This window comes from Meriones unguiculatus, chromosome 12, assembly GCF_030254825.1.
Source record: "Meriones unguiculatus strain TT.TT164.6M chromosome 12, Bangor_MerUng_6.1, whole genome shotgun sequence".
In the NCBI taxonomy this organism is placed as follows: Eukaryota; Metazoa; Chordata; class Mammalia; order Rodentia; family Muridae; genus Meriones; species Meriones unguiculatus.
In genome coordinates, this window is record NC_083360.1 from 20,854,357 (window position 1) to 20,881,582 (window position 27,226).

The 27,226-nt window shown below is 44.6% G+C and overlaps 2 protein-coding genes across 6 annotated transcripts in view; both read left to right on the top strand.

Annotated features, from left to right (window-relative positions):
• Prom1 (prominin 1) overlaps positions 1-5,962 on the top strand; it is a 95,492-nt gene extending 89,530 nt beyond the window's left edge. For all 5 annotated transcript variants that reach the window (XM_060365368.1, XM_021654446.2, XM_021654445.2 and 2 more), the window contains 2 exons: positions 4,575-4,602; positions 5,046-5,962. In XM_060365368.1, the coding sequence (XP_060221351.1) occupies positions 4,575-4,590 (16 nt within the window). In that variant the 3' untranslated portion in view covers positions 4,591-4,602; positions 5,046-5,962. The remainder of the gene's footprint in view (positions 1-4,574; positions 4,603-5,045) is intronic.
• A 16,779-nt stretch (positions 5,963-22,741) lies between these two features.
• Fgfbp1 (fibroblast growth factor binding protein 1) lies at positions 22,742-25,989 on the top strand. The gene is made up of 2 exons (XM_021654447.2): positions 22,742-22,847; positions 24,682-25,989. Exon 2 carries the CDS (start codon positions 24,702-24,704, stop codon positions 25,446-25,448), a length of 747 nt encoding a protein of 248 aa, XP_021510122.1. The 5' UTR covers positions 22,742-22,847; positions 24,682-24,701; the 3' UTR covers positions 25,449-25,989.
• The last annotated feature ends 1,237 nt before the right edge of the window (positions 25,990-27,226 follow it).

Consider the following 27,226-nt stretch of genomic DNA (forward strand, 5'->3'; position numbering starts at 1 on the left):
TCCGCATGACACAGCACTCGCTAGCTCTAGTCACGTGCTGCATAGCGTTCCACAGTGCCAGGTGCACACGTTTTCAGTGGAACGGAGAAGCACCTAGACTGAAGGTCATCTGAAAATGCTATGAGCAACTCTAGATCCTAATGGGTGACATGCATGTGCACCCGCCCTTAGCCTTCCTCTGCTTCCTTCTCCCTCCTCCCTTCTTCCCTTCCTTCTTTCTTTCTCCCTGGCATATTATCTGTAATCTACCAGAAAATGAGCTCAAACCTTTTCTCCAAAAACCCTTGGGCCTCTATGTCCCCTGGAGTTAAGGGGCTTCCTGTGGGTCTGCTTTTGCCAGATAACTCTTGAGTATTTCCTTCCAAGTGTATTCTGTTGCATTCTCTACACTTTCAGACAAGGCATGCCCATCAGAGGCATCCTTTCTGCTGAGAAATGTGGTCACCCCCATGTCTACACAGTTGGCTCCGCGTCATGCTCAGTGACCCAGGCGATGTTGTCTCCACCCCAATTGCAAAGCAATGAGGGCATGGGGAATCTTGCTTGTCAGAGAAGGCCCATGCTCCGCGTGGGACATTTCCCCTTAAGAGATTAGACATCACATTCAGGGAAGTCCCCACTGTGGCATCCTCACCAGATGCTTCCACACAGGACTTCCGCCTTCTAGTCAGAGGCCACCTTAATTTAAGCAGTGTTGCCTGGAAACAGCGGATATCCCATCAGTGCAAGGCTTCAAAAAGAACAGAACAAGAAAGTTAATAAAATTTCTCCTTTCAGGAAAAAAGGTTCCCTGTCCCCAACTTACAACTTGGAACATTCCAAAACTTAAGAACCCCAAGTTTCAATTGTCTTCTACAGGAGAAGTATTGTTTTAATGTCTGTGTTGTCATAACAAAATAAGCAGCATAGCTTATAAAGAACAGAAATTTCCTTCCCATGATTCTGTCCCCAAGACAGTGTCTGTTGGGACAGATTTCTCATACATGATGTCTCCTGTCCTCACTTTGTCTTCACATTGTGGTGGTCTGTGAGTTCTTTGGAGTTTCATATCCTAAACACTTCTTCAAAGTGTCTCCCTGCCTCTTCCCACTCCTACTTTCTGATCCCATCATCCTGGAGATCAGAATCTCTTTTGATGAATTTAGAGGTATGCAGATGTTCAGGCTATAGCAGAAGTGGTGATGGGGGTGGGGCATTAAGATTCTGAAGGATGGGATAAAAATCTACTTTTCTGATAATGTGCTGAGCTTGACTGCTAGAATGCTATGTTGTGAGGTAGCTTCAAGACAAGCATCAGTTTACCAGGTTTGATCCAGAGCATATAAGACAATGCTATGAATGGCCTGTACTCTATGCTAGCCTCCCTCTCCCTGTCATGACAAGCTTGGAGGGTGTCTCACATTTCTCAGCTGAGATTTTCATGGTCAGAGAGGAGCTCTTTACTACCAATGACACCCGAACATCAGTTCTCTCAGAACTTGCTGGGTGAGTTTAACTGACTTCTGGTGCTCAGCCCCTTGTTGGGACATCTCCAAATGCCAGCTCTCCAGCAGGACTTTCTGCTTGGAGAGTGCTGGAGAGAGACGTGCTTGGGTGAGAAGGTGTGACCAGTTGTGTCTCTGGCACAGATGCTGCGATGGAATTTGGGATGCAAGATGTTTATGAGGATCTGTGGTTGTGGGAGGAAGGAGAAGCCTGGGAGGAGCTGCCATAGCCTTATCTCAGCAGAGGGAGCATACACGACCTTTTAGACTTCAGCTGTGGGATCTGGTGGAGTCCCTCAGGTAAAGCAGTTTGGCAAAAAGCTGTGCCATGGGGGCTCTGGCGGAAGGACCACTAGCTGTTCCCCACAGCTAGTGAAAACCCCATCTTTAAAAAGGGCTTAGGAGTGCAAGAATTATAAGCAAGACCCCCCAAAGAGACCTTCTTCACACGTTAGATTGGGTATCGGCTCCCTTCGTGTGGGCTTGGTAATATGATTCCACTTAAACACTGGCATTCTACCTGTAACCAGGATAAAGCTAGATGAGAGTGCAGAAACCACTCGGTGCTTCATGAAGGTGCTTGGCCCTTCAGGGAAAGCTTTGTGACACTTCCTGATACTTGAGCATGGTAGGGTCAGTGTGACCAGCTCTTACCTCACAGGGAGTTGGGCAAGGGAAAGTCTTCGTAAGTGAAAAAGCATATTGTTAGGGATAAACTCAGTTTCGTAAACAAATTTGATATTGCCCCCTTTTATATTTGCTATCAATGCACATACACATACCCTCCCCACCTCTGGTCAGTCTGCCGTATGACCTGTGGTGGGTCATTTGCTTTTGCCTAAAAAAAAGGCAATGGGCTTTCCTCTGAGCCTTGAAGCCTAGGGTCTTTCTACACAAGGGCTAATTCTGCCTCCTACAGGTCTGCACCAAGAAGAGGCCGTTTCCTCTGCAGAAGTGTATTTGATGTAACAATCTACCTGACAAAAGTAATTTACAGAAGGAAGAATTTATTTTGCCTCGTGGTGCCAAGGCACAGTCATCCATGGCAGAAGGTCATGGTGATGGGATCACTTCTGGTCACACTGTAGGAAGCAGTATGGAACCCTCTGCTTCCACAGTGAGGGAGCAGACAACACAGATGCCAGGGTCTGGCTTACTTTCTCCTTTTTACTTAGGTCAAGACCCCTAACCTGTCACAAGATGCTGCCCATATTTAGGGTGGGTCTTCCCAACTCAATTAACCTGATCTAGAAAATCTATTACAGACATCTGCATAGATGTGTTTCCATGGTGATTCTAAATCCCATCAGGTTGTCCTCACAGAAAGCATTGGGTCTGACCAACTGCGGATGGTCTCTTCTCTACAGGTTCCCGTTCTGTACCCCAGACTGGCCTGGAACTCATGGCAAACCTCCTGTTTCAATTTCCCAAGTGATAGATAGTTGGCATATTTGTTTTATCTATTTCATTGGGTTCTTATATCTACCACCCTTCTCCACCCCCAATACCTTCCAAACCCCCAAAACAAGGCAGGTGGGAAAGAAGTTTAAATGGGAAAGGGGGCATAGGTCTCTTTAGACTGTTTCCTGCTGATAAGGGTCATTGGGTTCCTTGGGGCAAGTCCAATCTTCACAGTCAGGATATCTCCAACTTCTCATCAAACAGCAACCAGGAGCAGCAGAGGGGAGCAGCCTTCTCCTCCTCCCCCTCCTCCTTTTTCTTCTCCTCCTCCTCTTTCTCCTCCTTTGCCTTCTCTCTGGCATTTATACCTTTCGAGAGTTCTCAGGATTCCAAACCTCAACTATCTGCAGCTGGCAAAACTCACACCCCTGCTAGTGCACAAGGCAAATCATAGTTAATAGCTGTGGATAATCTGAAGCAGCCCCATATTCCACACCTGGGATTAAAACAAAACCATTCACATAACTGTTTTGTTTTTTTAAGATTTATTTATTTATTTATTTTTACATTATTCTGCTTGCATGTATGCCTGTATGCCAGAAGAGGACACGAGATCTCATTATAGATGGTTGTGAGCTACCAAGTGGCTGCTAAGAATTGAACTCAGGACCTTTGGAAGAACAGCCAGTGCTCTTAACCTCTGAGCCATTTCTCCATAACTGGGTTTTTAAAGAAACCAAAACTCTCACTACACTGGACTATGAGCATTAGCCTGCTTGATGTTTTCTCATTGAATGCTAACAAACCACGTTGAGGAAAGTATTCTGTCCTGTTTCTATGAAATAGGTCTTCAAGCTTCCGCCTTGTCATTGAACTGCAGAGGGCATTCTTTGCGCACTGCTTTGGAGGTGCTTTGGGAGAAGTGGGAAGGGCCCAACTGTGCCTGTATTTCTCTCCTAGTCAAAGGAAAAACATCTGATACCGGGGAAGTGCTAGTACAGCTACAGTGTCTCTGCCTGCACCTGCTTCATCTGTGCTGTCTCACAGAAGGGGCCTGGCGGCCCTTCTGCTGGGTGGCGATCAGGGTGAACCAGACTTGGAACTCACACCCTCCACACGAAGTTCTTCTGCCTCCTCTTGCATAAATTCTCTGTGGGGGTCAAGGTCACGGTCTTGAAGAAATGTGAGAGGATGGTGGGACTGGTGTTGGCTATTAATCACAAAGCCACTTACAGGATATATATCCACACCTACGCTCATACACTGGGAGTCCAGCAAGATCCCTGCAGAACTTCCATTGGTTTGTGCCTCCAGATCCTAGAGCCAAGCTTTAGGAAGCCATTTGTGGCCAACAGTCACCCGCCGCCATCTGCTCTCTGCCACTCTAACGCACTGCAGGACTTACCACTAGTGTCCCTTACCACGAACACATCCCTGGTGCCCATCACCTATTAACCGCAGGATGTGTCTTAGTTTGTCTCAGTCTGTCTGTCTCATCATCCTACAATACAGACAGATGTTACAAAAACCTGCTTGATTGTCATTCTCTGTCCCTGATTAACTTTCTGGGGTTTGGTCTGTATTCACCTGTGACGATAGTCAAATCCTGCTTCTTAGCACAGGGGTGACTGGGACCACTTGCAGCCCAGCCCAGAGTGCCACAGTTCTCTGTTTTGTTTTTGTTTTTAGCTCGTCTCGATACTGACAACTGCTTGAGGTGAGTTTGCTGTTTCAATCTAAAGCTGCTTGAGGTAAGTTTAATGTCTCATATAAATTAATTTATAGGGCTATTTTTAGTTCTTAAAACATCAAAAATAGGTAATTCTAACATATTAAGTGGAAAATTCAAGTAAGTATGTAAGTTATACAATATGCTTTTAATTACATGGAATCCAGTTACACTCCATAATTAATAAGGTGTGCATGTAGATATATGTGGATAAACACATGCACAGCGATTGATCTATGTCAGAAACTAAACTCTAGACGAAGGATGAGATAATGCACACAAGGCCAGCCCTCCTGTCTCTCAAATAAATGTATGTTTTCTGTAGTTCTTGGTCTCCTGGTCTCCTGGCAGAACCTTCTAGGATTCTACATTCTTGCTTTCTTTTGTAACTCAAAGCCAGCCTCTAAAATTATGTTTGATCCCCATTTCAGCATCAAGACAGTCAAGATGGAAAGCACCCCGGACTCTGGATAGTTTTTGACTCTTCTCAAACCTTGCAAGTGCAGAAGAAAGCATAGCGGCAAATGTGGAGACTCAGGCGGGCCCTGAGAACACAGCCCCAGTGGTTTCAGGGTTGTGCTTTGTCAGGAATGAACAGTTACGATGGTAATCCACGTGTTTGTCGCTATTCAGGAATGATTCTCCGCTGTTCTGTTTTTTTGTTTTTTTTTTTTTTTTTTTACACTGAATTTCTATTTAGACACTAAAACATATGGGGGCGCTTGTTGCCCCTGGATACAGATACATTTATTTGTGAGCCAGCTATTCAGATGTCGTAGCTGGGTACCTAACTTACTTCCGTATGTGAAGTGTGCTAAACGCAAACCAGTTTACAGAGAAAGGATGTATTTTGTTAATAATAAATTGTATATACACTCTCTCACCACAATCAGTTTTTTAAACAAATGAGCACTCTAGATTTTTTTTTTTTTTTTCTAAATGAGGTTGCTGTTGGCTTGGGGTTGACTCAGTGGTGCTGTGGAAAGGAATGGGCATACAGTCAGTGTGTCAACCCTGCAGCAAGCTTGTCCTTCCCTGTGGACTTCCGTCTGCTTGTTGCAGATCTGCCTGTTGTTTAGAAGCAGAATTCAACAGCAATCACTGGGAGACCCACTTGACACCACTAGCAAATTTGGGGCAGAGGGACTTTGAGAGAGAAAATGTTGCTTGCCGGAAGCGGAATCATTTTCAAAGACGCCAGTCCCGGTTCACAGTTTAGTGTCAAGCTTCTGATTTGTAAGGATGGGCATTAAGTTCAGTGTCATGTGATTACCTGTGAGAATCTAAAATGAGGTGCAAGAGCTCCTGTCATGATTCTGAGATTTGAAATAAAGCGTGGATGAATGGAGCCTTTGGTGTTTGGTCCTTAAAGAATATATGGAAGCATAAAGTCAAATCGTCTGCTGCTATGGACGATCTGAAGCAGCCCCACATCCCACACCTGAGAATAAAGCAAAACCATGTTTACATACCATAACTGGGTTTTTAAAGACACCAAAACTCTCACTACAAGGCATCACAACAAGAAAAAGCAGGCGTCCTAGGGCAGCAAACTTACCCAGAAATCTCTACTATATCTTGGGATGGCCCAACTGCTGATAATGAAGGCTGTGCCCATACATGAGGCAATTAATTGTAGAACAAGTTTCCTACAGATGGAAAAAGGTAAACTACTCAACCCTAAACCTGTATGCGTACACACACACACAAACACACACACTCTCTCTTTCCAAACAATAGACATGTACAGAGAAGATCACCCACAGTGCATGCAGAGATCTTAATACTGATACTCCATGATGGGCATCCATGATTACAGAAGCAGCTGCCGTCTGCAGACAGGTACTGCGGGCTGTCAAGCTGAACCCATGTTCTTCCTGCCTGTGTCTCCTGCCTTTCCTGCCCAAAGCTTCCAAAGCACACTCACCACAGAGTGGCTGGCTTAGCAGTGGCCTTATTTTCCCAGTGAGACTCTGGCAGCTTGAAGTCAGTGAGTGAGTGGGCCGCTGTCTTGTGAGGCTTTTGGCCTGGCTTCTCCTAGTGTCCTCACAGCTCTTTGCTTTGAGTGTGTGGGCCCTAACTGCATCCTGTGGAACACGAGTCAGGTAGGATTATATCTCCCTGACGAAGCCATTTAGTCTATAACTGTGACCGCCCCAACAGCAATCAGCTCCTTAGAAGCCCTTTCTACAAGTTAGTACAGCTTAGGTTCGGGAGGAGCACAAGGCAAAGCACAATAACAATTCTTCACTATCTCCCAAAGACAAAGAACAATCTCCCGTGTTGTGACACTTTCTATCCAGTATTTTCACCCTGGATGTATGGAGTTTCAAATCAGAACAAGCTACAGAACCCACAAAGACTGGAGACAAATGCATGTGCACAACACACACACACACACACACACACATATGCACCCTAAGGAGTTTAGTGGCATCACAGAAATGTGTGATGATGGGAAACACACTTTTTCTAACACCTTACACTGACAGGCCAAGAACGATTCAGGCTTTTCTTTACCAAGTGGTACTCCCCATGAACATTTAAATATTTAGATGCTCTGATTTCCAGGTTAGCTTTCTGAGCAGAAATGTGTCACTGGAGCACAGACTTGTTAAAGAAAGTCTGGAATGGAGCAGTGTACAAAAGGGAATGGCTTTGGGTCCGGAACGCTAATGGGCACTTGTCATTTCAGCACTTGTGGGGTAGAGACTGAAGGTTCACTGTGAGTGTGATCCAGCTTGGTCTACAAAGAGCATCCTACAAAGGGAGGAAGGAAAGGAAGGAGGGAGAGAGGGAGGGGGGAAGTGAGAAAGAACAAAGGGAGAAAGGAAGGAAGAAGAAGGGAGGGAGGGAGGAAGGAAGAGAGGAGGAAGGAAGAAAGGGGGAAGTAAGAGGAGAAAAGAGGAAGGAAGGAAGGGAGAGAGGGAGGGAAGCAAGGGAGAAGAAAGGAGGGAGAGATGAAGGAAAGAGGAAGGGAGAGAAGAAGGGGAGAAAGGAAGGAGGAAGGAAGAGGGCGAGGAGCAAGGAAAACAGGAAGTGAAAGGAGAAAAGAAGGGACATGGGGGAGAATATGATTCTGATCTCTTGGAAAACTACATATCCATTAAGATACAGCATTATTTTCTTACATTTGCCTTATTGAACTATACAGGCCACATGGCTTAAAACAACCAAAACTGTTTTCCCCTAACTCTGGAGGCAAGAAGTCCAAACTCCAGGTATCACAAGGGTTAGCTCCCCCTGAATATTTGCCAAAGCCTGTTTTAGTTTCTTTCTTGACACTGACAGCCTTTGGTGGTTTGGGCTTCTAAACACATCATTCTCATGTGGTGTTTTCCTCTGCATGCCCAACTTTCCTTCTTATAAGAACACCAGCTCTTGGCACAGGGCCTTACCTAATCGGAATGACTCTACTGGTGAACGTTCTGTTTCCAAAGTCACCTTCCCAGGACCTGGGTAGCCGTGAGAGTTGTGTAGACACTCTTCAACCCAGCCCAGTCACTGTACCAAAACAGCAGAACAGGTAAATCCCGAGCAGGTAAATCTGAATCCCCACCAGTGATTTTAATACACAGTCACGGCTGAGGGGCTGCCCCAGAGTTTAAAACTTTGTGGATTTAAGGGCGCTGTAGGCACAGCAAAAGAACAACTATTTTTTTTTAATTGTCTACCTGGTAAGGGAACAATCTTTTCCATTTCTAAAACTTAGCAAGAAAGCTACCAGAGTCAAAAATTAAGCAAGCTCTTAAAAATCTGTTTCTCCAAAGAAGATCTGCAAGTGGGAAATAAACAAAAAACAAGTGCTCAAGACGACCAGCAACCAGGGAAGAATAGAGCAAGCTATGACAGGATTCTACTTCACTATCAGGGAAGAGAGGTGGCTATTAAGAGACGAGAAAATGACAAATGTCTCCTTTGGGTAGCCATGCTTTTCTCAAGAACTGACTCAAGAAAAGGGTGGAGAAGGTGTTGGGACAGCTCACACCAGCAGCGCTTCAGAGCTTGCAGTCTCAGAGAGCTTGTCTTTCTGGAAGGTTTCATTTCTATGTAATAGGAGAAACCTGCTGGCATTCTCTGCCCCGTCATTAATATGGCCCACTATGGGGGGGCGGATGTCTGGGTGAAATGGAAACTGGAGGTGCACTCTTAAGACTCCATGAGTGCCCCGCTGTGCTCCAGGTGGGCTGTGAAAGAGCTGTGTTCCCAGAGAGCCAAGCACTCCCAGTGGGAACCTGAAGACAGGAACTCTGCCTGGGCCAGAAGCTTCACTCAGTAGTTACTGCCCAGACCTGAAATGTATGTGGGTCCTTGAAGTTTGTCCCCAGGGGAAAGACTAAGGAGTATAGAGAGAATTTTGGTATTTTATAACCCCCAATGACGTTATGTAAACGTGTTTGTTTTAGTCCCAGGTGTGGGATATGGGGCTGCTTCAGATTGTCCACATCAGGAGAATATTTGTCTCATGTGCGCTCTGGCAGGGGTGTGATTCTGTCAGCTGAAGATAATTTAATTCTGGGTACTCTAGGGCTGGAGAGATGGTTCAGTGGTTAAGAGCACTGGCTGTTCTTCCAGAGGTCCCTGGTTCAATTCCCAGCACCCACATGGAAGCTCACCACTGTCTGTAATTCCAGTTCCTAGAGGATCTGACATCCTCACACAGGCATATGTAGGGCCCAAACAGCTGTGCTGCCATGACAGACTTCCTAAGATACTGTCGGCCCGAGTTTCTGTTTCCTGGTCATGTTCTCACAGTTGCTTAAATGATCTTTCTATTTCCCAGAACATAAAATTAGAGTCCATGGAAATGAGATACAATAACTCAATAACTACCCTGAAAATCAGAAACAATAACCTAGAGTAACTGCTTTGAAAAGTCCCCAAGCACTTAACCAGTCAAGTTAAAGGTTAGTTAGAAACGTTTGCTTAGCTAGTCAAACTGATATTGTTACCTGGGCACTTTTTGTTAGCACTTTGTTGCCTGGGCCCACCTTGCTGCTTGGACACTCCATGAAATCAACCCCCAGCCCCTAGATCAGTACAAACCAATCAGTTTATGACAAGCTTGCTTCTGCTAAATGCAAACCAATCATGTAACTGCCAAAGATGGAAAGTCCCTGCTCAAACCACAAAAAAAAAAAACAAAAACAAAAAACCCTCAGCTTTGCAGCTACTCAGGTTCCCTCCCTAATCCACCACTCAGGACTGGAGGGAGCCTGCACTTAAGCCCCTGAAATAAAGGCTCCTTGTTTTTGCATATGTGGTCAGTTTCCTGGCAGTCTTTGCAATCTGGGCATAACAGCATACATACAGGCAAAACACCAATCCACATAAAATAAATAAATCTTTTGTTAAAAGATTATGGAGATACTAGAGAGGGTCTAAAAAGACCAGAGCCCCAAGAGATGAGGCACTGCTGTTCCTCCTGCTGCTGCTGTTGCTGGTTTGCCAATCGATCAAGAGAAGAGAGAGAATAAGTAGAAATTGGAGATATCCTGATGAGACAAAGATTGGACTTGCCCCAAAGAAGTTAACGCTCCTAATCAACAGGAAGTAGTAAAAAGATCTCAATATCCCCTCTTCCCACTAGCCTTCTGGTGTTGGGGTGTTGGAAGGGATCAGAAAGGAGAAGGGTGGTAGAAATAATAACTAAATAAAATAGATTTTTAAAAATGTCAGCAGAGGAGAGACCTGTTAGACTGTGCACCTTTTGCCAGGTCCTCAGATAAATTAAGCTGGTTTTGTAGCTAATTTGTAGCCAGAGCTCAAAATGATAACCGCCTGAGGTGCTTCTTATCTCTTGTTCCTGAATAGTCTGAACAAGTTCAAGGCCTCCTATACTGGAGGTGGCTGTGTTGGGTGAATGGTGCCCTTGATTCTCTCAGGAACTGACCTCTGATTCTCAGTCCAGAGGCCCTGTGCATCCCCAAATGGCTGCCTCCTCTATGATGTCACTTCTGTGGTTTTCTGTAGGACAGCAGTTACTCTGAAGAGCCTGTCACCTGTCCTTTGGGAGAGCCTATGAGCAGGGTATCACTCAAAAGAGTGGCTGTTGCTTTTCTTCACCCATCCTTCCATAATAAATTGGAATACTTCAGTCGTTGGAAAAAATGATAACTAGACAAATGTGGGAGGTACAGAGAAAGTAGTCTGTGATCCTCGATGATAGGGAAACAGAGAACAGGCATTCTCCATAACCAAGTTGTGCAATCATCCTAACCATTGTCATGAAGTCTGGTTGGTTGTTATTGACAACAGATATGTTTGGTGTTGGTGCACTCTGATCCCTTGGCTTAGAAACATTCTGGAGTTCATGTGAGATGGAAGGTTTTAGTGTGTTAAGCCCCCAGAACTTGGGGTTTATTTATTTATCACATTAACTCACAGGGCACAATAATCCACTCTGCCACTTCACAGGTGGAAGGACTTGTCACAGAACCTGAGCCTGTCTGGGCATGTGTAAGGGCTTAGTAAATATTTGTTGACCTGACAGAATTGAGGCATTTAAGTATCTCCTTCTCTTGTTAAGCAAGAGAAGTTTCTGCTTGAACTTTTGTTTAGGCACTGGTTCAGCCTTGACAACCATTGTTTTTTCTAAAGGAAGGTTTGAGAAGCTGGAGAACGAGTATCAACTGTGGGGTATGGTTGCTTTGAACGAAAAAGCTAAGCGGAGCACAGACACGAAAGGCTTTGCAGTGTGATAACTGCAAAGCTATTCAGCCCTATGTTCCCACAGAATGTTTATAGCTGACTGACACAAAGCATCCCTTTGAAGGGCATTTTCCACCTGTACATCCTACGTCTGCTGTCATCCTGGGGCATGCAAGAGGTCAGGAGGCTGTACTTTCTACAGAGTGGCTGCTGAACAATGGCGAGCCAATGACCCTTTTCTAGGAGAGTGGAATTGTCTCTACACAGCTGCAGGGTACTTACAACCGCTGCCTGACATGCTTTGGTCAGATGGTAGGAAATAGTAGCTATCCGGCATTTTAGTCAAATCAGAAAGCTTATTCCAACACTTGCAGGCACCGCCAGCTGAGAACGCTAATGGTGTGAGAAACCTGTCTCACCAGTCAGGATCTCTGTTGGTAGCTCTGTGTCCTGGGCAGTGCAGCATCATTAACTGTAAGTGAAACACATAGTGCATTCTCCGTGCTACCTTGGCTGTGGCCAGCATCAGCTGTTTCATAGGCACCCACATTCCAGTGGTAGCCACCAGATGGCGGCAGAGCACCAAGTGTTCTACTTGCCAGGTCGAAGGAGCCAGTACCAGAGTTAAGGGGTCCGTAACTCTGAGGGTAAGAGATCCTTACCCTTAGACAGGCGCAGCCACCACTGGCGTACACCATCAGTCCTGGAAGAGCATTTCAGTCTTCACGGCAAGCGCTAGAAGCCCAGTTTTAGACTCACCGTGTTAGTGGACAAATTGCTATAGTTCGTCTAATCATGGTGTACAGATACCGATCCATATTGCTCCACTTAAGAGATGCATACTCAGCTACTGTCATCCCCATATCCCGCCTAAAGCCTACCCTGTCTCGGGCCTGCAGCCTGTCTCAGAGATGACCCTACCCTGGGTTTCCCCTTCCTTTCCAAGCTCTCTCCACTCTCCATAAATCTGATCTCCCCCTCCTCTTCTCTTTCTCCTATCCAGTTCCCTCTCTTCAGGTACTTCTGCTGTCTATTTTATTTCCTCATCTGAGTGAGAGTCAAGCAACCTCCTTTGTGCCCTCCTTGTTATATAGCTTTGGGGGGGGTTGTGAATTGTAATATGGTTATCCTGTAATGTAAGCTAATATCTGCTTATAAGTGAATATATACCACTTTGTCTTTCTGGGTCTGGGTTACCTCACTCAGGATGATCTTTTCTAGGTCTGCCTGCAAATTTCATGATTTCTATGTTTTAAATAGCTGAGTAGTATTCCACTGTGTGCCATCATTTGTTTATCCATTCTTTGGTGAGGAACATCTAGTTTGTTTCCAGTTCCTGGTTATTATGAATGCTATGAACATAGTTGATAAAATGTCTTTGTGGTATATTGGAGCATGTTTTGAGTATATGCCCAGGAGTTGTATAGCTGGGTCTTGGGGCATAACTATTTCCAATTTTCTGAGAAACCTCCAGATTGATTTCCAAAGTGGTTTAACAGTTTTGCATTCCCACCAGCAATGGAGGTGTGTTCCTCTTTCTCCCCATCCTTGCCAGCATGTACTTAGCCATTCTTATGGGTATAAGATGGAATCTCAGAGTTGTTTTGATTTGCATTTCCCTGATGACTAAAGACAGTGAGCATTTCTTTAAGTGTTTCTCAGCCATTTGAGATTCCTCTGTTGAGAATTCTGTTTATTTCTGTACCCCATTTTTAATTGGATTATTTGGTTTGATGACATTTAATTTATTGCATTCTTTATATATTTTGAATATTAGCCCTCTGTCAGATGTAGGATTGGTGAAGATCTTTTCCCGGTCTGTAGGCTGCTGTTTTGTTCTATTGACAGTGTCCTTTGCTTTACAGAAGTTTTCAGTTTCATGAGGGTCCCATTCATTAATTGTTGATCTTGGAGCATAATAGCAGTGGGGGACACGGAGACTGAGGAGGCTACCTTATAGCCAGGCAGGACTTTTAGTAGTGGGAGGGGAGCCACCAATCCACCTACAAAACCTTCGACCCAAAGTTTATCCTGTCTACAAGATGTGCAGAAATAAAGATAGAGGAGAGACTGAGGGAATTTCCAGCCGATGGCTGGCCCAACCTGAGACCCATCCCATGGGAGAGAATTAACCCCTGACACCATTAAGGATACTTACTCTGCTATGCTTACAGACAGGAGCTTAGTGTAACCATTCTCTGAGAGGCTCCACCCAGCAGGGGTTCAAAACGGATGCTAAGACTCACAGTCAAATATTAGAAGGAGCTCCAGGACCCCAGTGGAAGAGTATGTGTGGGGGGATGCTAGAAGAAACCAGAGACAAGAACTCCACAATAAGACCAACAGACTCAACTAACCTAGGCCCATAGAGACTTACAGAGACTGAAGCACCAACCAAATGTAATCAATGGGCAGCTTGATCTTCTTGTGGGTCCCTTAGTAAGCAGAGCAGGTGATACTTCTGACATGGACTCTGATGGCTGCTTTTCTATCACTCCCCCTCGTGGGGGTGCTTTGCCTCAGTGGATGAGAATGAGCTCAATCCTGATGGGACGTGATTTGCTGGGGTGAGTTGGGAGGGAAACGAGGAGCAGGAGAAAGAGAGTGTCAGACAGGGAGAGAGGGAGGGGCTTTAATCAATATGTAAATTGAATAAATAAATAAATAAACTTGAGAGAGAGATGTACACTTCCCATGGGTATCCTTAAAGGACTCCAGCTTCAGGAGCAGCATTTGGTAAGTGTGGTGCTTCATTTTGACTGTCAACTTGACACATTTGAGTGTGCAGTGACCTGAGAAGGGAGTGTCTGGTTGGGTTGTCTTGTAGGGGCGCCCACAAGGGAGGGATTTCCCTAACTGCGCTATAAGTGATGTGGGAATAGTTACTTTAAATATGAGGGTGCCGTTGTAATGGGCTGAGGTCCTGTACTGTAGAAACAGAGAAATGGAGCGAAGCACAGCACGCATGAGGAGCACGGGCACACACATTCTTCACTCTCTGTTGCTGGTTATGGATGCGACATGACCAGCTCTCTCAAGTTTCTGCCGTTGTGAATTCCCCACTGTGATGGACTCTTACCTGGAACTGTGAGCTACAATAAACCCCCTTCTCTCCAAGGTTGCATTTTGTTTGAGTGTTTTATCACAACGGCAAAAATAAAACCAGGAGTCAAGATGGAAATAACTGGATCCTGAGGAAGTAGAGGCCAGCAGACGGTACCCAGCCATCAAAGTCAAGGCAGAAAGAGAGACCCCCAGGGAAAGCAGGGGTGACACAGCAGTCAGAAGCAGCTGACCCATAACCTATGGTCTCGATTAGCTCATGGTGATTTTAGTAATGAGAAAGATGGAAAGCTTCAAAATTCTTTATCTGTATAATCAACAAACCTCAGGCCAAGGGAACGAAAGTCTAATTTTAAGAATAAAAGCAAAGAACTGTGGTTGTCTTCACTGATTCCCAGGCAGAAGCCAATTTATTGGGTCAGAGTGAAAGGGAGTGTTTGAGTGAAAGGGAGGCTGGGCCTCCCCCAGAATGTGTCGTAAATACATACTTGGGTGTGCTTATTACTCCAGCCCATCTACCAAGTGATCTGAAGAGTTACTGGCTTTGTGTGGGACTCAGAACAGAGGCTCATGGAAATTTATACTGTTCTTTCTTCCATCCCTGCCCAAGAGGACTCTCAGGCTTTTACAGAGTAGGAAAAGGACATAACCAGTCTTTCATAGACCACCAGGCACAGGTTCTGAGCTGACAGTGATCCAAGAGATTCCAGATGCCACTGTGTCCTCTGTCTGCCCCCCAACCCAGCCCAACACCTCCCAGCCAAAGCACATGCTAACAGGTCAAACGATCCATGGAGTTTTAGTTCACATCCAACTCACCGTAAGACCCTTGGGTCCCTCGGTAGTTACTTCACAAGTTCCAGGTGTATCCTAGAAATGCACAGACTCAGCTGCTGCCTGAACTCTCAGACTAATGAAATGCTTGAGCACTGTGATAACCCTGATCTGAACGAGGTGTTGATATTATGAAAGCATCCAGAAGAAGCCTGGGTGATCTCTCACATGCTCTCTCACAGAGCTGTGTGACTGGCAAGCCAGTGACTCCGTGGATCCTCGTGTCCCTGCCTCTCTGGTGCTAATATGACAAGTGTTTTCTTGGGATTAAGCTCAGGTACTCATGCTTGCATGGCAAGCACTTTACCAGCTGATGTATTTCCCCAGCATAATATGTTTTGATTTTTTGATGGTGTCTTTGGGAAACTTATAGAGCCTGTCTCTCCCAGGGTCAGCTAATTCCTGAAGATATGTAGCTCAGTTGGGATCACACCCCTCCTCTGCAAACCAGGAATCCTTTCTAACCCTCACATTCCAAGCCAATTTCATCCTTCTTAAATCATCCCAGGGACAGTTAGGCCCCAAACCCAAGAGAGACTTCTTCAGTCCATTCTACAGCAGGTACATCCTGCCGACTTTGATTTCCCCCTGGAAACAACCAAAGTTGTGGATCAATGTTCCTCCTCACCTCCATTCCTCCCTCTCGTCATCACCAAGGCCTTATAAAAATTAGTGGCCCTTGTGGTATGGCATGCCACCTCTCGTTGTAAGGTAAGTGATGAAGCCATACTTTCATGGTATTAACCTCTCTGTGGGACTGGTCGGCCTCGCAAAGTACTGCAGGCACACTGAGAGACAACATCAGCCACTAGGGTGTCTCGGTGCTCCATGGAGGGCCAGCTTCTCTTTGCTCCTGCATCATCACCAGCTTTGCCCACCAGTAAGCTCTCCGTGGAGAATGTTCGGGACACAGACAACTGCTTTATGCCCTTCTTGATGGTCCAGAAGAGGACTGCCAATTCTTGTCTCAAACAGGCAATTCACTGGGGAGTCCAACAGACACCATATGCTTGAGAGGGCATCCTGTTGGGTGTGAGGTAGAGAGGTTTCTAGGGCTAGTTAATAAGCAAACCTTTCTAGAGAGAGGGGAGACAGAGTGGTTCCTCTGGGGGTGCTATGAGGGCGATGTCAGAGAGCACGAACAGGAGCCACCATAGAAGGCTCTGGAGCTGGGAATCCAGCCTAGAGCAGAATTCTTCAAATCTCCCCTCACTCCCCTCACTCTGGCTGGCCAACATCCTTGGTAAATGACAGTCTTCCTTCTGCAGTTTTTTGGGGTCTTCTGACACTGCTACCATCGGGAGACATTCCTCATTTAGTTCCTGATAATTGGGAGCCTGCCTTAGGACCCTCTCCATGGAAAACCATGACTCCTAGCCGTACAGATGGCTTCAAGGGCACTTCTCTTCGTTACTGCCTGCCTTGCAGCTATCATTAGACCCTTGCCCAGGAGACCTCTCATTCTTGGGTAAGTGGCCCAGGGCCTCACAACAAAAGCAAAAGGAGAAAACCTTTTTTTCCTGCTCTCTCTGATGCACCTGAAGAGCATTTCCAGTTTGGAAGAGGCTGTCAATCTCCTGGGCCCACAATTTATCAGCATGTTAAAATTTCATTCTTCCTAAGTCAGAATAATGCAAAGTTTGCCCCCTTGGAGCAGACCTTGGCCACTGGGGCAACCAGGAGCTTAGCAGGTAAATACCCAAAAGGAAAAGTGGTAAAGAAAGAAGACAAAAAAGGAGAAAGGAAAGGAAGGGAGGGAGAGGGAAAGAGAGAAGAAAGGGGAAGTAGGAAGAAAGAAAGGAAAGAAGGGAGGGAAGAAGAAAGAAGGGAGGAAGGGAAAGAAAGAGGACAGAGGAAAGGAGGAAAGAAGGAAGGAGAAAATGAAATATTTCACCACCTAAAATACTTATCAACTAAAAAAAAAAAAAAAAAAAAAAAAGATGACAGAAGCAAGAACTGTGTGTCTGGCAAGACTACCTCAGGAAGGCTACAATGTACAGGTAGAGCTTCTCCCTGCCTGCCCTGGCTTTCTACAGCTCATTCAGCTCTTGAAGATTTGGCCAATGTGGTTTTCTCAGTGCCTCTCTACAGCAAATTGTATGCCATTGACCTCTGCCTCTAAAGGAGTACATTGTAACTATCCAGGCCACCATAGGTTCCTCAGTAGCTTGGTCATTTTATATTACCTTAAACTCTCTTAAAAACTGCTTTCTCCTTTCTCTAGACCTGCCTCTTTATAACATCCTCCTCTGTGGAGATTTATGGACATACTCATTACGGTCATACAAACAATATTTATTTTGGGTTTTGGGGGGTTCTAATGGCAATAGATATCTTAATTTAAATTTTTATTTCAAAGGAAAAGTCAGGGGTACCTCTTGAGCCTCTGAGAGCCCTTCACTGTAACTGTACATGTCTTACCAACTACTCAGGCCTCTTAATGGCTAGAAAGTGGCCAATGGATCTGACATAAGAAACTGTCTCATAACCATGAAAACACTTCAAGATATGGCAATAACAATGGGTTTCTGAACACATTCCATATACAACCAAGAAAGAAGTGATTAAGAGAGTTAGGAGATGACCTACAGAATGGGGAAAAATCATGTCTAGCTTTCTATCTAACATGGATTCATTCTTAGAATATATAACTACCATTTTTAAATATCAGGAACCAGGTAATCAAATCAACAAAAGGGCAAAAGACCTGAATAGACCTCCCCTTTAAGGAAAGAAAGTACAACTGACAATAAATAACATGAAAAAAAAATGTTTAGCATGTTTAGTCATCAGAGAAATGCCACGTAGAACTCCTCAGAACTGTGCTGGGATGCTGTATTGTCATCATTCTATTGGCTGTCATCCAGATACCAAATACCTGTGCTGGTAAGGTCAGAAATGAAAAGGAACCCCGACATACTGTGAGAGCTGATTTGTTCGTCCATTAAGGAAATCACTTTGAAGGTTCCTTGCAAAACTAAAGTTAGACCTACTATGTGATCCAGCGTGGTATACACCCAAAGAAAGCTGCCATATATGATAGAGACCCACATACTCATGTGTAATGTTACATCATTCCTAGCAGTCAAGTTATGAAATCACCCTAGATCCCCAGCAAACATGGAGTCTTGTTCAATTATAAAGAATGGAACCATGTCATTTGCAGAAAAGTAAGTATATTTGGAGAGCATCTTGTTAAATGAAAGAAGCCAGGCTCAGAAAGAGAAATATTGCATGCTTCTTTCCCTGAATGGAATCTGCTCAAGAAAAAAGCTACAAAATCAGAAAGAGGACTATTAAAGCAGAGGAGGAGGGCCAGCAGAGGTGGGATAGAAGAGGACAATAGAAGGTGACTATTATTAAAGAGCAATATATGAATACATGAAAAATGTCACAATTAAGTCCATTATCTTGTTGAATTAGTATATTCTAATAAAAATTTTAAAGCTTTGCCAATAAAAAAAATGCCTTATGCTAGTTACCATTAAAACAACAATACCCGACAGCCTACAGATTATGACCCTACACATCCAGTTGCCATGCTCAGCACAGCTGCTGGGGGCTTCAACGTAGGGATACCACAGACTATGCAAAAGAATCTTATCATCATCAAATGTCATGGAGTTCTGCAGAAAGTGGCTGCTTTGGAATCCTCAGCTAGGGTGTCTCTGATGAAGATCAGAACCCAGGAAACAATTTGCTTCTAAACTTCAAACACTCATCTTCGTGTGGGTTACCAGGATAGCAAGTGGCTCTATCTTGACATTCATTTTAAACCATTGGACCGTCATCTAAAATTTGTTCTCTTCATGTTGAGAAACTTGGAGAATTTCCACCTCCTAGATACTCAGGATGTAAATGAAAATCACAGGTCTCTATGTATCAGGCCCAGAAAACAATGTCATCCCAGAGAACTCCTAATTCCTGTTGGAGTTATAGGTATTACTAAGAATTACCAAAGTACACATGTCACCCTCAGAACGCAAAGGTATAGCTGGCCGAAGAGGCGTCATAAAATAGGATACTCACGTCCCAGAAAACTAGGTTAATTGAAGGATGCAATGGTTTCCTCAGACAACTCCTTTTAAAAACTCTACGTTTTCAAGTCCCCCACCCCAGCAAGAGTTTCTGTTTTTCACTAGGACTTAATCTTTCTTTATGAGTTTTCCATCTTGACAGCGTCTCACAATAATAGAAGGACCAGTGTGCATAGTCTGCTAGGACTGATAAAGGCTCATCAGCCAAGTATCCGCTCATGTGGTAGAGGACCCTCTTAAACCAAACTATAGCAAACACCCTACGTGCACCTATAGACTGTTCTGGCTGACTACTACTGTTCTTATTATTTCTCATTTGGACACTTAATTGTTTCACAGTCCAGAAGCCTAGCTCTTCTGAAGACATCATAGCTTTGCCAGAACATTTAGCAGAAGCACAATTAAGAGAGTGAAGACACATTCTGAAAAATAGGAGAAAATCTTTGCCAGCTGTTCATCTCACAAGGGACTAAAATCCAGAATATGCAGATATATACTCAGATATATAAATGCCAAAGAATAAATAATCTCATCAATAAGCATACAAACAAACTGACTAGACCCTTTACAAATGCTAAGATAGACATCATTTCCAGTAGTGGTTCTCTTGGAAAAGGCATCTCAGAGGACATTGTTCTGTTTCAGAAGCTAACTGCTGGATATGACAGCCTCAGACTATATGATCCCGAGGCTTTCCAGTGTACTATGAAAATTATCTAAGAGCCAGGCATGGGCCAAACCTGCCAGATCTTGAGGACTGGAGTCAAATCATACTCAGGTTGGCATTGCCATGAGTACCTCATACTTCAACTTGCCTAGAATAGTTACTACATGACTACTTGCTGCCACCCACAAGCCCCAGCTGTTGTCTCCGCAGGCTCTTGAGAAATTCTTCTCTGCTTTGGCTAGGAAAAATGTCCCCACTTGAAGAACCCGGGCTTCCCTCCAACCTGGCAATTAACCTCCGCACTGTCATCTGAGAGAAACCCAACCCCTTATTGTCCACCAAGCTTGAGGGCAAAGCTTACAGCAGCCTCTATTACATTCCTGTTAGCCGAGAACAGGCATTTCTTAGGTGATCTTTAGACAAGTGAAGGAATTGAACAATGACTGAGTGGTGGAATGAATGAGGTCTCTCACAAGCCTGTTCTTAATCCCCTTGTCCTCTCTGAAGCAGCATCCCATATGGGATTATCTTGGCTCTGTGGATCCTTACACCATCATTGGCTTTTTCAGAGTTGTTTCTGAGGTTCTCACCCAAACATCTTAAGTGTTTATATGAAGGAGCATGGTCACACACCAACCCACATATTGACAGTCTTGCCAGAGAGACAAGGCCACTTACCTTTTCTCTTCCCACCTTTCTGGAGCAGCAACCAGAGCTTTTAGTGGTGTGTACATGAGTGGCTAAAACTTCAAGCAAGAGACTCCGGAAACATCTTCTATTCTAAAACCATCAGGTAGCATGTGAACATTTTGTACGAGTATATTTCTGTATGTTCTATGCCATGAGATTATGTGTGTATAAGCAGATGCAGAAATAGGCTGTGAAAAAAAGTACTAACACACATAGACTCCTCTAATGAATCTTGGCTGTTAAAAATAATTTACTTTAAAAAATTCCAAGGTGGTTAAAAAGTTTGATTTGAGGAAAGATTGATCATAAAAGAGCAAAACCACCCCCTATACCACCGCTTCCTCCATCACCCCCCCCCTCCACCGCCATGAAAACTTTTCTAGAGAGAAGTGTTTGAAATAAGTGTTACATGAGAAAAGGATAAGTTGTCTTCTTTAAAATTATTAGTATTCTAGTGTTGTAACCTAATAATTTGTTTTTGATTGACCTAAAATAAAACGAGTTATTTTTTAGGTTGATTCAAAATCTGAAACAATTGAACATACCTGACAGAAGGAGTTAATACTAAATGTTTTGAAAAGTTTCTTTGCAAGTCAAACAGTTTTAAGAGCTTTTCAGTGCTTTTTTACAGCTGTACTATCTGTCTCTTGATGGTCTAAAAAAAGACACATTAGCAGCAGGTATCTTCTGATTTGCTAAACAGATATTCAGAAAGCCCAGAATTAAAATGTGAAATGCACATTCTCCTCATAGTTCCAACATGAGTACCTGCTCACCGTTCTCACTGGATTTTACTGTTTGCTTAGCCGGCCTTGGATTTTCTCGGACACTGGGTAAGGTTTCAGTATACTTATCCAACTAACAGATTGATATTGCTTTAATGCAGCAATTCAAGTTTATTCTTTTTCTGTTCATGAGGTTACTTCCAAAGAAGTGGGTTGATTTTGGCTAGCATGGCTTGATAGTATTGCCCTTAGCTAAAGCTCACTAGAAGCCAAGCTCACCCACTCACAGAATCTCTGGGGGCCACAGCAGTGGAGCAAGCATCTAAGGTCAAGGAGTTATGTGTAACAGCAAGTGAATGAAACCAACTCAGAATGAATACCCTCTCCCAGTGACCAGATGAGAGAGACACTCAGTCACCAGCCTTCCCTGGTGGTGAAGGGATCATCAGTAATTCATCAGTAATATTCATAATGTTCATTGTGAAGCTTTACCAAAAGCCAAGTTGCAGTTGTTATTTAAATTCTTTCATAAAGAGTTTAATCAACAGCAAATCTCCAATCTAATGAGAGACAGCACATCCAAAAAGGAAAGACATTCTCAAAATGCCTACTGTGTGATAACACAAATGCCTGTTTTCAAAGAAAACAGCTTAAGATCTCATTAGGAGGTCTAAACAGCTCAGCTTCAGAAAAGACTCCAGTGGGCCTCCTGCAGTGAGATGCTGTTGTTAGCCACACACGGGGCCCGATCTGGGCCAGTGGGGCCCGGAGGAAGAGATTGGAAAAGTCAGAGTGTCACACAGTTCGGTGCACGCTGTGGCCAGGATTCCGGACCTAGAAGTATCTGGAATGACACTCTACCTGTAACAAGATCACCTGAAGGCAAACATTTTCAAATGAAATTCCACTTGTGGAGAATTATCTCTTCACCAATGCCTGAGGCCCACAGATTCATCTGCCTACACAGTAAATCCAGCTGGCTCCAAGCAACCAGGAACTCAGAAGCAGGTTTCAGCAACTTCAGTCACTCATTCTCCAAATATTCACTGAGACAGCCAGGAGCTCAGACCACAGATGTTGGGTTTAATTTAAATTTGAGATCCACTCTTACCATCCCTGTGAACCCAGACACATTTACGATTGCCAGGTGCTAATTTCTCCATCTATAAAAAGGGAAGAGACAGTGGAGAGAGTATGAAAAGGCATTAGAGGAAGTGTGGCCTCGGTGTTTGGCAGCTACAATAAAGTGGAATGGTCTTTCTTTCCTTTGTTCATAAATGCCACTGGATCCTTGCCTCCTTTTGCAAGGCTGAGCTGCGTTTTGGACATGGCCACTAGGTCGGAAAGGGTTCGCAGTGAATGCAAACCCCTGCTACCTGGATTCCACCCAGCACACTTTCCCTCCAGGAACTGGCTCGCTCCGAGGGGTGTGGCCGGGAGGAGTATAAATAAAGCTCTGAGCGTCTGTGAGTTGTAAAAACCCAGCCGGCTTGGGCTCCTGTATAAATAGCCCAGCCCGCACCCCAGCTGTGAGGACTGAAAGGCTGCACTCCTTGCAAGCACCAGGTGAGCCTGGCTCTCTTAAACATTTCTTGAAATATACATATTGATTATTATTTATTATTGTTGTTATTATTGTGTGTGTGTATGTGTGATTTAAGGGATGGGGGTTATGTGCTAGGAGCAGAGGATAACGTTTAGAAGCTGGTTCTCGCCTTCCACCTTTACATGGGTTCCGGGCTTTGAACTCGGATCATCAGGTCTGCATGGCAAGTGCCTCCATTCTTAGAGCCATCCTGCCAGCCCCCTCTTAAGAGTTGCTTTTCCCACCCTACTCAGCGCCTGGACCTCCTTGGGTTTGAATCACATTACGGGACATGAAAGCTATACCACGATGCCGTGAGAAACAGGTTTCTCCCTGGCTTACTTCTTTGCCTCCTGTCTCAGCCAAGCTTTAGCCCAAACTCTCTGAGGGCCTTTTCCTTTTCCAGCCTGACAGGTGGGCAGAAATGAGTTTGTGGCCATTTCCTGAGCTTTTTCTACTTTTCAGACAAAAATTCTCTATTTTTTTAAGCATAGATTATATGAATGGTATAGTCATCATTTTTGATGCCATACCAAACCCTGTACAATTTATTGTTTTATTGTTTACTATTGCTGTTTTCTGAAGAACAGAATAAAGGTGAAAAGCAAGAAGTAAGCAATATGGACTGATAGAGAGGCATGCTGTGAATGGGAGGAGGAAGGGGCCTATGACTGAGATGAAAATTGAGTTAGTAAAGAAAAAGAGAGAGAGAGAGAGAGAGAGACTCTGGCCTCCCACCTTGGGCAACTTGCTTATCTGTCTGAGTCCTATCTGTCCCAGTGGTACCTGTGTTATGTTGACAGCTCTGTGCTAGGCTCCTTTGTGGATTAAGAGGCAATGAGAATGAAATGCTGGGGCACTGCTTAACACCTAGTAAGTGGCAAGTGAGCATGGGCTTCTCCTCTGCCTTTACCTATAGCTTTCTTTTCTACCTTGTAAAAACCATGTTGTTTAATACACCATTGAAAGTCACTTTATTTTTGTTAAAAACAAACAAACAAACAAACAACATTGGGTAAATGTGTCCTCTGTGCTGGCCCTGTGCCACTGAACTCAGCCGTGATCCATACCTTCAGTCTTGCAGTCTATAAAATCTGCATCTCATCCCTCCCCACCCTGTTTTACTTGGTCACATCAAGTTCAATGACCTCCCCAACCTTTGTGAGTTCCTGGGGCTTTTCCTCATGAATGTCCTCCTCTATTTCCCACAGCCGCGCCCAAGCCCAATATGTTAAACCCTGTGCATGTTCAATTCTGAATCAACACATCTTTTTATGACACTTTCATGACTCCTACAAAATCCTTTCACGGTTGGTGATCACCAGTGCCCAAATAAATTATGGGGTAGAATCCGAACTCTCTCTGGAGCTAGAAAAGGAGTTCGTGATTATTTTAGTCAACAATTTCTAGAGGGGAAGGGTGGCTTTTCCAAGATTAAACTGAGGGCTGGGAAAGGGGAAAGTCCCTAGTGGATGCTATTTAAATTCCTCTGATTGTATCTTGTCAATTCTATAAGGCCTCAGGCTTTCTCACTCCCCGTGGTAATGGTCAGGATTTTGACATTGTAGGTACTCTGTGCTTGTTACATGAGTAGGTGAAAGACTGAGAAAGTGAGAAACTGAGTGAGTGAAGAAGGGTCATGGGCTCATGCAGTGGGGAAGGAAAGGAATTGGAACTTTATTTGAAGTGGAAATGATAGCAAGCCAGCTGCTTGGCAGACCTAAAGTGGGCAAGCCAGTGTCAGAGTGGAGGGAGGAGGCCTGCAGTCTCACACCATTGGATGCTGCCACTCAGTCCCCTGCCTTTGTTAAACAGGTGTCCACCCAGCTGACGCCATGAGAATCCACAGCCTTGTCCTGCTCTCCTTCCTTCTCCTGGCTGCTCAGGTGCTCTCTGAAAAGGTCAGAAAGAGAGCCAAGAATGCACCACATAGCACAGGCGAAGAGGGGACATCTGCCTCCTTGGGCAAGGCCCAGAACAAGCAGAGAAGCAGGACATCCAAGTCTATGACCCACGGCAAGTTTGTCACCAAAGACCAAGCCACGTGCAGATGGGCTGTGACTGAGGAGGAGCTGGGTGTCAGCCTGAAGGTCCAGTGCACTCAAGCCAATCAGGAGATTTTCTGTGTTTTCGCTGGTGATCCAACAGGCTGCCTTAAACATGAGAAAGAACAGACCTACTGGAAACAAGTTGCCCGCGCTCTGCGCAAACAGAAGAACATCTGTGGGAACTCCAAGAGTGTCCTGAAGACCAGAGTGTGCAGAAAGAAATTTCCAGAGTCTAACCTCAAGCTGGTAAACCCTAATGCACATGGGAACATGAATCCCAGAAAGGAGAAAGCTGAGGTCTCCCCAAGGGAGCACAGCAAGGTCCAAGAAGCTTCCTCCACGGAGCCGAACAAGGTCAAAGAGGACACCTCCCCCAGTCCAGCTGTGACCCAGACCTCGGCCGTCAAACACCGAGAGTGTCAGGAGGACCCAGATGTGCTCATGCAGAGGAAGACCGCCCTGGAATTCTGTGGTGAATCTTGGAGCTCCCTCTGCACATTCTTCCTTAACATGTTACAGTCCACATCATGCTAACGAAGCCAGAGGGATCAGCCTAAGACATGCAATGTCAGAGTCCTGCTGTCTGCTGGAAACTTCCTGAGTTTCCCTCAAGATACAGACATTTGTGCTATGAGAACAAAGTGAAGTATTTAAACAGTTTTGTAAAATTTTGTTTTTGTGTTGTAGAGTTTGCTTTATTTTTTTTTTCCATATCCTTGGATATGCTTTTCAGAGACTCTTTACCTCAGTGTATTCTTCAATGGACCATAAACCAAGTTGCCTATGAGCAATGGATAAATCCAAGTGATAATTTCCATGTACAGAATTTTTGGCTGTATTTACCAGGATAATAAAGTTCTGGGACATTCTCAAAAATACCACCAATGACTATTTTCTTTTTATACTTGTTCTGAAAGAGACTGTGTGTGGTCCCATTGTCAACAAGCTTCCAGATGTGAATAGATGAAATATGTAAGGTTGACTTCAGGGTCCACCCACCCAAAGTTCTCTCCTGAGATAATCCATCCCATATTTTCTCTGTATCCACTGTCCTGTATTGTTTGATGTTTATTGAAATATAACCATCAGGATATGTTCCCAGGTGGAATGTCCCATGCATGGTGTTATGGTGGCTTGTCAAGGTGTCACAGATGGTGAGAGAGGAGGCAGATTCCTTGGAACCAGGAATACTTTAAATTAATGTTGTTCGTGTGTGTGTGTGTGTGTGTGTGTGTGTGTGTGTGTGTTCTGTGTAAGGGTATGTGCATGCCATGGTGTGCATGTGAATGTCAGAGGACACCTTTCCTCTTGACACAGATCCCAGAGGTGAAACACAAGACTGTCATCCCTTTGAACCAAGCTTTTTACCCACTGACCCATCTCACTAGCTCCAGGACCCAGGAATTAGAGCTGCTGAGAACACAGGCTTGAGGATTCATGTCAGATTCCCCCCATGCCCATCCGCCATATGTAGAACTGTCCTTACAGAGCCCACTGGGGACAGAGGCCTGGTAAGCAGTGTCCCGTGACAACAACTGTAACAGAAGGAATAAGTGCAGAGAGATGTGGGACACGTGGATTGAGCTTCACAGAAAAGCAAAGGTAGAGCTGGGCTCCGGAGAGAACATATTTAGTAGTGAGATGAAGGGCTAGAGTTATGGCTCCGCACTTAGGACCACTGGCAGCTCTTCCAGAGGACCCAGGTTGGCTCTCCAGCACCCATCTGTAACTCCACTCTCAGGGAATCCAGCAACCTCTTCTGATACACAGACATACATGGAGGCAAAACACCCATACATCCAAGACAATAAAATAATGCTAATGCATTTTTTAAAAAGAATGAAATGAAGTCAAGGAAGCCACATTCAACATGACATGACGGTACAGGTTACAGCAAAGCTCTGAAGTTATGTGGAAGTCCCATATGCTGGGAGTGGTCTGATGGCTTGTTAAGATACGTAGTTAAGACAGCTCTTAATTGCATATGTGTTAGTAGTAAAGAGATGACACTATTTTTGAATCCAGTGTTGAGGAGAAAGGACTATTGCCAATGCCTTGTTTGCATTCCACCAAGTGGAAAAAGAGTCAAAGCTAGTAAAAGCCCCACCCTTAGCATTTCTGATGGTGGCAGAGAGGAATGGCAGACATGATGCCATCAGAGTCTTTTGGTAATTTCCCCCTCATAAGACACCTGTTGAGGGATGCAGGAGGCTTCACAGTGGCATTAGGAGGGCATCAGCAACTTTGTAAGGCTAACAGAAATTATATGAACTCACAGTGCCTGTGATAACATAAATAGTATCTGGACAGTC

Bases quoted from the DNA above. Each gene is read 5' to 3' on its own strand.
- Fgfbp1 (XM_021654447.2), top strand. From the start codon at position 24,702: ATGAGAATCCACAGCCTTGTCCTGCTCTCCTTCCTTCTCCTGGCTGCT.